We start from the raw sequence: 13,290 nt of genomic DNA, 5'->3' as shown, positions 1-13,290 counted from the left end.
GGAGTTTTCTTCATCCAGGAATAACTCAGGGCATTAAGGCTTGAGGTCTTTTGTCTAGAGTGAGGTGAGAAGTGTAATGAAAACAAAAACACCAACACATAAAAATACAATTTATGCTCTTTTATCAAGCGAAGAAAAAGTTGGTTAACGTTTGAAAAGGGAGCAGTAATGTAAATTTATTGACAATTTTATTGTAATAATTAGATGTTTACACAGTCTGGACATTGTGGCTAAATCACTTCTAGCATGTTTATTTGCAGGGAGCTGTTTTCTGGGCACCGCAGCAGGTTCATTAAGAAGACATACTGTATTAGGATTCAAAGAAACAACCAGCTCCCCTTCTTCCAGTCTCTGTTTTATATTTACCAAGAAAAAAAAATCTACAAATAATGAAGTAAAATCCAGAATTCCTTTCATAAGGAAAAACAACTTCCCTCATGGCCCCGAAACAGCTTGAAAATAAATCTTGTGTTGAATATTTTAATACATAGCATTAGAGAGACCACCTTTAATGACTGTAACTAGCTTTTAATACCTAGTGTGAAAATGGCAATCTGTTTTTGAATAAGAATAAATTACAGCAGAGTATTAGGGAATCTCTTGCTTCAGTTTTTTCCTCATCTTCAAAAAAAAAAAAAAAAAGCCCAAAAACAAAATTAAAAAACTAGTATTTGTTTTAGATGAGAGTCTTCTCAATATGTTTTGAAAGAGAAAAACCTCATTTAGAGAGAAATATTTGTTTTAGGCAGTCTCAAACCAGATTAATGGATTAAAATTGCACACTTGAATAATTTGACTAAATTTAAAATCTTTACACGACTCTCTTCCATTAATTTTTTGTGCTTCTATACTAATCTTTAATGTGTTGCTCTGATACGGTTTTCGTATTTCCAAACTGAGCTAAAATGGAAATGACAGATTTTCAGTTCAGCAAAAATAGCAATGAAGTGCCAGGAAAAATACATTGTGAACAAAATAATCTTTAGAAAAGATATGAAATGAGAATATTTTTATAGCATGAGTATAATCTAATAATAGAAGCATATTCAGGGCAATTATATCAATTTTAAAATGTAAAAACTGTTTAAAAATTAAGGCACTAAATGCTAAGCTCTAATGTGTTTCCAGCCTTAGTATACTTCCATTAGAATTAAGTAGTAATCAATATAGAGTATTTATCACTATAAACCACAGCAGCAGAGGGAGCAAAGCATGGTATGCTTAGAACTCAAAATTCTCTCCTGCGATCATTTAGGAAGAGGGGGGAAAATTCTAGGAATGGACTGATCTTTACTTTAATCACAGATACCACATGTACCATATTCCCAACTACTGCTTTCCTTCACCAAAAGAGTACGGTAATGAAAATGCATTATGAAAGTCATAACTTTCCAGTAAAGTTTAAGATGCTACAAGAAGCTTTTATTTTAGAAAATAAATAATAACAGGTACACAACATGACTAAAAGTTAATGTAATTGATTAATGGCTCAAAATAATCAAGGAATCACATCACAAGACACTATTTTAAAGAGGAGTGCTCAAAATTAACTCTATACCATAATGGCATCAAATATGTTACTGGAATTATATACCACTTAACATTATAGATTATAATTGTTAGGCTAAGTAATGGAATCTTCAATGATGCTGTATGATAACAAATATATTTAATAATCTTAAATAAACTCAAACTTACTTTGATATCCACACTTCTAAGCAATTCGACATGAGAAATGAATTTTTAAAAAATCAGATCATGAAAGCCATTATTATTTGAAGGAATATGCTCAATTTTTTTAGATAGTTTAAATTATTTAAGAGTCCTTTGCATTTTTTATTAGCTTTGCCTAAAGTTATAACATTAAAGCATTAAGGTTACATGTAATGAGGTTCCGGTTTGTCCTTATTTCTAAGTCCCATATTTTCACAAACTACAGACAGAGATTAGTGCTAAATTACAAGGCTAATTCAATCAAATAAAATTGTCTCATCCTTAGATATGCATTTGAAGAAAACGTTTAACTACAAAGTGTGTATTCACATGCAAACAGTCCTCGATACCCATCCCAAAGAAACCCTTCCTAAAGGGAGTAGGCACTGGTCAAAGGGAACCTGTACAAAAATTTTCCTTAAGGTCTGTTAAAAAAAAAAAATTCTCTAAGTCCAACCAACTACAGACAACATTAACCTAAAGCCTATTATTCAGATTGATGGTTTTAAATATCAAAAGTTGATTTTGAAATTTTACAGACAGAAGTAACATTTCTGTTACTGAAATCTTCATTAGCAGAAAGGGACCAGAGCTTGGAAACCAATGGCTTGATTAAAAAATGTATTTAAGATCATAGAAAAATTTAGTCCCAAAGTCCTCTAAAATGACTGGTATCAATTCTTATTAGAAAATAACAAAACCAACAGCTCACCAGCATTATTCCAAGCAGTATTACAGTTGAGTGCTGAAAACATTTTCCCTTGCTTGCTTTTGGTGTGAAGGAGAAATTTTTATTTTGACCCACCATTTCATTTCAGCTTTCAAATCTTCCAGTGCAGGAAAGCCATATTCACACTGTTGTTGGTTTTTTAAGGCACATCCAAATATAAACCCACCTGAGCATACCTACACCCTGTGAGGTGGAGAAAACAAGGCTGCTGGTATTTTGCAGGTGAGGAAACTTATTCCAGGGCACGATGCATTAGAGAAGTGAAACTAGAATTTTCATTGACTCCAATTCCAGTGGTCTTCCTACTACCCACTCTCAGCTGAGCACCACTGGTACAGCTCTGTCCCCAGTTGAGGGAAAAGAGTCCTTTCTCCTAAAGGTACAGGGGCCACTCCAATTTTCAGAATTATGTTTTACTATAATTCGCAGCAACTCTTTAAAAGATGTTCACATTAGTCACACACACACACAGCTCTTCGGTTCCTATTACAATTCAGTAGCTACAAGCATTTCAGAAATTTTTTAAGAATCAGTATTTCCACCTGAACCAACACTGAAGCTCTCACACCTGCCTTCCCCTCTGCACATTAAAAGATACATTTATAAGAAAGGATCCCCACTGTGATTCCAAGGTAGGTCCTAGGTTCAGACATAACAAAATCAGAGAATTTTTTTTTTTAATGTCTTAGGACTCTGCCAGTGATTGAACCTGCTAAGAATTATAAAAAGGTAAGGCTACCTGGGGCTGTTCCTTCCCTGAGTTCATGTCCTGTCTATTTCACTTAGGCTATGAGTCTGCTTGGGAAAGACTGTGTCCAATTCTGTGGTTGAAATGCCCCTAGCACACTGTTGGCACTTAAATGTAATTATTCAAAGTGGACTCATTTAATTAGGTAGGAAGAGAAATAGCAAGCCCTGAGATGATAATAAAGAATAAAGCATATACACCAACCGACTGAAGCAAAGCCCAAGATAGCTACATTCAGTTTTTCTATTCAGGATGCACGTAACACACAGATAGATCTCGCTTTTGCTGGTTTCACAGAAAACAGAGGCCACAACTGATATCAATGACTATGTAGAGTGATCAGAATTATGTCTCATGCCTCTTATGACGTAGCTCCTTGCTAAAGCTGGAGGAGGAAAGTGGTGGAAGGCGATGGAAGCAGGGAGTGATGGGGACTCCACAGACCACAAGTGCTTGAAGCAGGAATTAGGAATGAGTTGTGTATCCATCTGGATGGGACAGGTTATTTTATACCAGTGAAATCTACTTGGTGGGCAGCTGGAGATCAGCACAATGCGAAGTCATTCACTCCCTGTCCTTTAGAAGCATGATATTCTGAGTAACAGGCATGGAAATCTTCCAGAGTACTATACAAAGTGAAATACTCCTTGGACATTGAACCTCAGTATATCCTCTTCTTTTGGGCTATAAAATGGCTAATACTTCAAGATGCACTTTGGACCATGAGAGGGCTCAATCTTTTTTTTTTTTTTTTATTGAAGTATAGTCTGTTACAATGTGCCAATTTCTGGTGTACAGCATAATGCCCCAGTCATGCATATATATATATACATATATTTGTTTTCATATTCTTTTTCATTAAAGGTTATTACAAGATTTTGAATATAGTACCCTGTGCTGTACAGAAGAAATTTTTTAAATCTATTTTTATATATAGCGGTTAACATTTGCAAATCTCAAACTCCCAAATTTATCCTTTCCCACCCCTTCTCCCCAGGTAACCATAAGATTGTTTACTATGTCTGTGAGTCTTTTTCTGTTTTGTAGATAAGTTCATTAGTGTCCTCTTTTTTCTTTTCTTTTCATTTTATTTTTTTTTTAGATTCCACATATGAATGATACCATATGGTATTTTTCTTTCTCTTTCTGGCTTACTTCATTTAGAATGATGATCTCCAGGTCCATCCATGTTGCTTCAGATGGTATTATTTTAATATTTTTTAATCGCTGAGTAGTATGCCATTGTATAAATACACCACAACTTCTTTATCCAGTCATCTGTCGATGGACATTTAGGTTGTTTCCATGTCTTGGCTATTGCATATAGTGCTGCTATGAACTTTGGGGTGCATGTATCTTTTCAAACTAGAATTCCCTCCAGACATATGCCCAGGAGTGGGATTACTTGATTATATGTCTATTTTTAGTTTTTTGAGGAATCGCCATACTGTTTTCCATAATGGCTGCACCAAACTACATTCCCACCAGCAGTGTAGGAGGGTTCCCTTTTCTCCACACCCTCTCCAGCATTTATTGTTTGTGGACTTTTGGATGATGGCCATTCTGACTGGTGTGAGGTAATACCTCATTGTAGTTTTGATTTGCATTTCTCTGACAATCAGCGATATTGAACATTTTCCCTTGAAAGGGCCCAATTTCATCCCTCATCTGGCTAAATCCAGAGCCCTCTAGTGAATGGTAGTTCTTCTTCATCTTCCCACCAGTCTCCAACCACTGAGGTGCAAAAAGACTTAAAAATTTTTTGATCGAAAAACACAAGACTTTCATGTTATGGAACCCTGCACCATGTAGATGCCCAAGGAGTAAGACCTCACATTCAGGTGCCAGATATTTCAATAGAAGTTTTCCTTAAACGAATTCATATCTCAACAAGTGGAAAAAAGTCTTATGTCAGACATTGCCATCACTCAGGTACAAAATGACACAAGTTTTACAATGAAGTTTGTTCGCTAATTGTAAAGGGCAGAACAATGTAATAATAATCCTTTAAACTGGCTTTTAAAAACCTATCCATTTAAACACCACCCCCAAAAAACAACTAATTGAAAACTATTTGAGGCAGAAGCAGCTAGCTTTAAATTCCTCCCCAAGGCTTCCTTGCCTGGTCAATGTCCTTAGGTCTGAGGAGATGAAAAGACTAGAAAGGGTTGTTCAAAAAGGGTCTCTTTGGCATGGTGTCCTCTCTCAACTCTGCTGCCTAGACTGACTTCCTATTTTCAGCAAACTGGAAGTTCCTGGCTAATAATGTCACAGCATTAAAGTTCTTTCTTCGTTGTGGATTAGCTGCTTTGGATTTGACAGAGTCACCATGGTCTGCTTTATGACTACAGAAGGCAAATTCAGCTGACTGTCACTTCTTGAATTATTCTTTTCACAGGCTCCAGACTGTTGTATAAGAATGGTGTCATCATCAGTGGTCAATAAGCTTTTATCGAGTGCCTACTACATGCAAAGATGAGAGTTAAGTATTTGCTCTGAATTTGGTATAGGACTGGGAAGCAGAATGATGCTCCATTCAAGGGAGGGAGGCTGGGTAGTTTATACTCCTGGACCTTGGGACAAATTACCTAACCTCAGTTTCCTAATCAGGGAAATGGGAATAAACTAAACAACAGAACTTATAGGGTTGCATGAAAAGTACACAACATGACAAGTAGTAAACACTCAGTTAATATTAGCTCTTGCTATTACCATCTTAAATTGTTATCATTACTTTGACATGACAGTGAAAGGACACAAGCTTTTCTAAGTGGACTCCCACGGGAGCTGGCAGGGGAGACAGTGTATGGGAATCTGCTGATTTGTTGGAATTTCCTCCTCCTCTACAGCAGTCACTTTTAATTGCCATACGTTGGTGTCCTTAATTGCCTCCTCTGAGAGTACCTGTGTGACACTTCCCTAAAACAAGAGCTGAATCGCTGCTCAAGCCACAAAACGGCACCTGCTTTTACTCTAGCAGGAGTGATATTTTTATATTACAAAGTTGAGGCCAATAAACAGAAAACAGGCAAGTGCTGTTCTCTATGACCTCTCTGAGTAATGGATAATAAAAAAGAAAATGGTGAAAACGGAGAAGAGAGAAACCTAAGGAAACACTTTCCAAGGTTCCAAAGTTAAGGAAAGCAGTTACACAATGGGCTTTTGGGGCAATTTCTGTTTTCACATCTTTGCACATATTCACAAGGTTTTCAGCTGCTCAGCTTCCAGCCCCTTCCCCAACCTCATGGAACTCAGCTGAGCACTAGCGTTACAAAAGCCATTTTCTGCACTTATGGGTCCTTTCATCTTGTGACTCAAAGCACTCCAGTTAACATAACCAAAGAACCTTAAAGAAACAGGAGATAAAATTTTTTTAAAAAGACAAAAATTGAATTATGGTTGGATGTGGCAACCACAGTGAAACTTCCCACTTTGAGAGATTCCTTTTTGATCCATCCAAGGCGACAGACCATGTCCAAGATGAGAGGGCTTCTCTGTGACTGGTCAGGTGGATCGCTGGGTGGCAGTGACTGGGGTGTACTGGGAACTAGGTCACTTGCCCCAAGCTGCCTGAGTCACTGGTGCCACTTTTGAAAAAGGGACAACACTGAACACAGGAAAGCAAGGGAGGAAACATCAAAGACGAGTTGCCACATTCAACTTTCTTATTTCACAACCTCACTCAATTCTGTTACCAGGAGTCTAATCCAACCCACTTGTGGATGGCATTATGAGGACAATAAAACTGTTGAAGACTCCGTAAAGGGGACTGATTTTTTTGGACTAAGAAAACATTGTCAGTCAGAAAGCCATTGTACTAACCGATAGGCATTTTCTCTACCGGGTACTGAGGAGTCAAGCCCTTTTCTTCTTAAATCTCAGATACTGTGGTGCCATACCAGTTAATTAATAAATATTTACTGCATATACACCATATACTGGGAAGCCCCACACTGGCAATAAATCATCTTTCTGATCAAGTAGTGATAGAGCAGATTCTACCAGGAAAAACAAGAAAAAGTCCCTGGAACATAGCATTAATGAAATGTCAGTCCATGTTACAAAGTTACAAATAATTTTGTAAGGATTTGCCTCATCACAAGCAAAATGTTACACTCTTAGAGCTTCCAACATATAGTCTAGAAAAATTCAGCTGCACAGCAGTGGATGGTAATGTTGGCTGAAGCTAAGGATGTCCGGAATTCCTTGTTCCCAATCCAGAGGATCAACTGCTTAACTGCTTAAGTGTAGATGAAGTCTGTAGAAAGATATTTAAATAATATACTGCTTCCTCGTTTCTCTGAATTTCAAAATACTCAGGATTTGACTAACAAACCGGCCATTTTAACAAATGTTTTTCTGTTATATATTAATTACATTCCTTCAATCTCTGAGTGAATCCAAGTTTTCTACAGTATGATCATGCTTTAATGTCCACCACCTCCTTCTTTACCATTGGATTGCTTTTCAATAGTTTTCAGTCTGTTGAACTCAAGAGAAGCAAAAGTGACCTCCATCCAGTCTGTGTCTATAATTCCATTCAACAACTGAAATACAATCAATTAATCTGAAATGTACCAGCACTGTGCTTGATTCAGAATTCACACAATGCTTCACTCAGTCTCACTGAGGAAGCTTAAGATTTTAAACTACATGTATGTCAGGGTAAGTTTCCTTATAGTGGCTGAACTGCACATCTGGATCTCTGATATATACCCTGCTCTCTGTTCTGTTGTTAGTCATGACCCTGGGTACCAGTGTCTGTGAAATGAGCAGCAATAGGTTAGACTGGAGAAATTATAGGAAAAGTAGGAATCATAAGAACCATGAGAGAGTCCTGACTGGAAACATTTAAAAGCAACTGAATGGAATCTCTACTCTTTGAGAAAGGCTATATTCAACACTAATAGCAAAAAATCTCCACATGTAGATTTCACCTACAGATGGCTGAAAAGTGGTTTTCTATGATCCCATAATACTTTATGTAATTATCTGTAATTAAATTAGTACAAGATAAAAATAATCTACTTAAAATAATATAAAGTATTCAAAACAGTTGCTAGGCTAGACAACATTCTTTTTCATAAAAGAAAAGTGTCATACACAATAAAGTGGCAAAAATAGACTGGAGTGAGCTGTGGTTAAGTGTAAATCCTACAGCAATGAAAGTAATTTGTATTATCCTTACTTCTTTGAATAAATTCAGATGACAGCCCTATTTCATTTCTTCATTCACTTTGGAGGCCAGATGGCATTAGAATCATTTACTTCACCTTGTTGTGCTTAATTACTACAATCAACACACTATTTTCCAAATTAATCATAACAAAGTAATTTCATTAGTAACACAGCAGGCTGTTGAATTATTAGCATCATAACAGTTTGCAAACAATTAAACTTTATTTGAACCTTAAAAATTTGCAGAGTGGAACATTATTGTAAGATCTAATGGCAACAGAGTACAAATTCAGTACGGAGCAAATAATCAAGCAAAATGCTATGTAAAATATGACTTACAATCACCTTTGAAAAAAATTAGCTCTCTAACTGTTCATAGAAAAACAAATAAAAGCTAAGCAAACATAATGAGAACATAGCAATTAGCATATTTTCTAACAAGCCATGTTGTTTAAATTCACATTAATGATATTATTATGATCTTGAAGACCGTGTGATATATTGTCAAGGGTGTAAAGAAAACTTTCTCCCTTCTAGTGTACAAATGATTTCACCAAATGAACATAAAGTAATCAAGAGTTGCAAGTACCGAGTGTCATTCTTGTCATGCTAATTTTAAATTGTTTGTTTCCTTTCTCATCTCCCAGCTATAATTCAAGTTAAAAAAAAGAACAAAGGCCAGAGGAGATCTGGACAGAAGTTAACACTTTTTTCCTGTATTGTCACCATTCAAAGACACTACCTGGCATCAGTTGGCAAAGGACTCCCTCTCCTGGATTAACTGTAAAAGGAGGCAAAAATCTTCTAAATGCTTTGCGTTCTGGGTTTGCCTGAGTGGGGGAGGGGTTCCAAGTGGACCCCATGCAATGAAAAGCTGCTGCCATCTACTGGCCCAGGACTAAAATCTTCACTTAGACCAGAAGCACGTTAACAAGGAAGCCTACGTTTTCAGTGGAACCCACAACAACTTTTGCTTTTCAATCTCTCAAGCTTTGAAAATCAATCCATGAACTTCATCTCCGGTCGTCTCATTTTTGCCAAGATGATTGCAATCTGTTGCAAAAGCTCTATATTAGGAAAAGATTAACAAGTGCACAAATTAATTTCTGAAAGCTTTAACTTGACAATGTCTAATTTATATAAAGTAGAATTTACCCACAATCTCTAAAATTAGTATTTTTTTTACATTTGAAATCAGATGATCATAGTTAGTATGGAGGGGATAACAGTAAAATATAAACTCTGAAATACTGCTTGGAGATAGTTTTTATTAAATAATGGAGGTTTTTAAATATTATCAGCTCATTTGCATGATTAGAATCTTTACTTCTAAAGCAAGGATCTGAAAAGATCAACAAATGTAGTACCTTCAAATCAATGATTCAGTATTATCAGATTATATCTACTCCAAACAATTATCCAATCAGCAGTATATTTTGATATATATTAAGGCTACACTGGTACGTATACTGGTAGGCACTGAAAATACCTTTGATTTCAAACAGACATGAAAAAGTAATAATATAACTCCACACATTTCACTCTGGCAGTACAGTGCATGCCTCCAGTGTCAGGCTAACGCTACCCATCCACTCACATTTTGGTACATGTTTTCCCTGTGATTTCTACACTATCCTCTCTGAGCCTTCCTTCTCTTTTCATTGCTGTGAAAAGTGCAGAGGAGGCTCAAAGCTGGAGTTGCACTGTTTTACAGTGGGACTTTAATAGCACACTAATGATCAGGCAGGGTAGGAGACTGCTCGGTTATGCCTTCTGACTTCAAGAATCCATTGAGATTCTTTACGCCATTGTATTAGTGGCAGAATGAGGCCTCTCATAATTTTTTTATTTTATTAAATTTAAAGAAAACTATGGTAGAAAACAGTGGCAAGCCCTTTACGTAAGCAGGGTATTTGTTACATGGTAAAGGGCTTTGCACAAACTGTGGTTCTGGTCTGCACCTGTATAGCAGAAGGTGATGGCATACTCCCACTTGCAATTCTATCATCTTTCTTTCTTGTGACCACATTTAACATAAAATGAATTCACCAATCAGTAAAAATTCTGTCATGAAGACGTGTTACTATTGTGGGAAAATTAATATTAAGATAACGCATCTGCAAAGTTTTAACAAAGCTACATTCTTTAGACAGCATCTACCAAAAACCTGCATGATACATTCACTTGAAATTTTTATGAAATTACATGTTACTGTCTAAAAAATAATTGACATCTTGTATTAGGAGAAATTACAACTCATACCAGAAGGAGCAACGACTGTATAATACATATAAAATAGTGCTGAATTCTTCATACAAATCAAATCAGTAGATTAAAAACTATGATGATTTCTTTGCAAAACAGCAACAGGTATACCTTTATTGCTTGCATCTAATTTACATTAATATCCTTCATTTAATTTCACATCAGAGGAATATTATAATGAATGCATAAAACAGTCAAAAGGCAAATGATGTTCAACACAACAAAGAAAGGTTATGAGCTGTCACTCCTGCTTTCATGATGATTCTCAATCCAAGCATTTGCAGACCAGCAGAGGAAACTTCCTTTTCTGCAAGCAGACAGGGAAAGCTGCATTTTAATTTTTGATTCAGTCAAAATGTTGATTTTTCCCTGCTTAGAAAAAAATTACATTTTTAGCCAAGGAAAAACAACGATTGTTTACTCAACATTTTGTCAATTCACCTCCTCAGAAAGGCCATAAAAGCGGTTTTACTAAAGAGGAGGAGGTTTGGGAAAACAGCTGGTTATTATCAAAGGGACTTTCTCTAAATAAATCTATTTATTTCCAAAGTAAATTCTATGAAGTTATTTTTAAAACTAAACCATTTTTTACTTTAAAGAAGATGATTTGGGAGCATAACCTTTGTGTTATCAGAAAACTACAAAGACTTTTAAGAAGGCAAAGACTCACAACGCAGAGACCAAGAGAACATATGAGCTATTACAGAATATTGGATTAAAATGTACTTACCCAGGACTCTCAAATATCATACATCTCCATTATGTAGGCTTTCGGCACCAAGCCAATGGCTCCCTTCATTTCTCCTACCCACCAGCCATATCTATTGTATTCCTAATTGAAAACAATATGCAATATTAACCTTTAGACTGGTGTAAGTACAATGTCGTTTGTATGCAACTTCTCAGAAATGTTATTTCTTTTTATAAAGTTATAAGAGCTTGAGATGCAAATTGAAACATTTTAATCTTTTTTTGTTTCTGGACACTTTAAAAATGCTGTTAGGCAAAGATTTAAATTAACGTATAAGACAAAGCCTGTTTATTTCATGGTGTAGAACACAGAAACAGTCACTTAGGATAAGAACCTGGCAAATGAAACTGCATAAGGAAGTCAGCTCCCTGGGCCCCTTTCCCTCTCTCTCTCTCTCACACACATACACACACACACACACACACACAGCCTGGGGGACACCTTTCTATATGCAAACACCAGTGCTAGAGGCTACAAAATCAGAGCCAGGATCCTTAGGTTACGATCTTTGCCTTCAAGGAGCTTATCATCTAGCAAGGATAGAATGATTTTGTCTACAATTAACTACTTAATTCCTAGTTAAACTCATACAATGAAAAATTATTTGGAATGTAGAGGTATGCCCCTTCATGGGAAAACCTAATGTATGAGTATAGACATTTAAACAAATAAATTACAGAATAAGGCAACACTAAAAAATACATCCCAGAATTGACTTTCCAAAATAATTCACAAAGGGGCTCCTTTTAAGCTCCATAGGTATTTATTGTTCCTCATATTGATCACGAACTACATTAGATAAAGGATGAGTAGAAGGAATTCAAAGGTGGTATTAGATTCACCCTTACAGGGGAAGATCAATAGGAAATAAAAGTACCTCAAGTTATAAAGGCAAAATATTAATCTGTCTGTAAAACAGAGTGATTGATGAGTCACTTTTGCGTCTACATTGCAGTGTGAGATAAACCTGGGCCTCCTTTTCTTCCCTTTGCCTCCACGGACAGACATACCACTGCTCTAGGCATCGTGAACAGAGGAACCGGTCTCATTTGTCTGCCAGACTGACTAATGTATTTTTATCGCAAATTTATTTATGTTTAGTGAGATACAAACAAAGTAAAATGAATTACAAGTTTCAAGAATAATATCTTCCAAAAGCAATCCTCTGAAAAAGCATTGTAGGACCCAAATTTAATTTTTCATATAAGATAAATTTTTAAAATCAATCCTCAAAGTAATTCAATAGGCTATGATTTCCAACATCTGAGTCATAGATAAATGTGCATATGCATAGAGTTACATGTAGGGAGGGGATGTTAAGACCAGCACAGACTTAACATTTGTATTGATTACTAACTATGCTATTGACCACCCAAAAGGAAAATTATACAATTCTTCCATACAAATGTAGCCACATTCCCATGTGTGTACCGATGTGTAGTCTATCAACAGAGAGATTATAGGATTAAAATCTGTAAGTGCTTTTTTAACAAAGTGATGGATCAGGTGTATTACTTACAATAAAGTAAGAAAAAGATAGAAGGAAAAGAGGGAGAAGTCCTAATTCTAATGAGGGCACAGCTCTGGCTTATGAGGCGGTGGACTCAAGCTTTTAAGTTGAAAAGTTCACCGAGAGTGTGAACTTAACGGACAAAACTCTTTAAACAATGAAAACAGTCTGATGCCCAGAACGCAATGATGATGACTATAGTCTATGTAGAATTATATTTATCAGAAGAAAATACTGAGAGCTATGATTAGCAACCATTATATCCTAACAGGTACCTAATAAAACTGCCCTTTTCAATTTTTAAGGCAATGAATACAATTAAAGTCTAAATGCTTAACAAAACAAATGTATTTTACCTTGCACAGGCCAAAGGCCTACAGTGTAAGATTTCAAAA

General features: G+C 36.0%; 1 protein-coding gene across 4 annotated transcripts in view; it reads right to left on the bottom strand.

The window, feature by feature from the left end:
* Positions 1-8,572: 8,572 nt before the first annotated feature.
* The window catches only part of SKAP2 (src kinase associated phosphoprotein 2), a 150,814-nt gene continuing 146,096 nt past the window's right edge, over positions 8,573-13,290 (bottom strand). The window contains exons 12-13 of one of the 4 annotated variants that reach the window (XM_031455087.2): positions 11,365-11,466; positions 8,573-11,006 (exon numbers count right to left, since the gene is read on the bottom strand). In XM_031455087.2, coding sequence (XP_031310947.1) covers positions 11,374-11,466 — 93 coding nt within the window. In that variant the 3' untranslated portion in view covers positions 8,573-11,006; positions 11,365-11,373. The remainder of the gene's footprint in view (positions 11,007-11,364; positions 11,467-13,290) is intronic. The other 3 variants (XM_064487490.1, XM_010995404.3, XM_064487491.1) reach the window with 3 other exon arrangements.

Source organism: Camelus dromedarius, chromosome 7 (genome assembly GCF_036321535.1).
Source record: "Camelus dromedarius isolate mCamDro1 chromosome 7, mCamDro1.pat, whole genome shotgun sequence".
In the NCBI taxonomy this organism is placed as follows: Eukaryota; Metazoa; Chordata; class Mammalia; order Artiodactyla; family Camelidae; genus Camelus; species Camelus dromedarius.
This window is presented reverse-complemented; position numbering and strand designations above follow the sequence as displayed.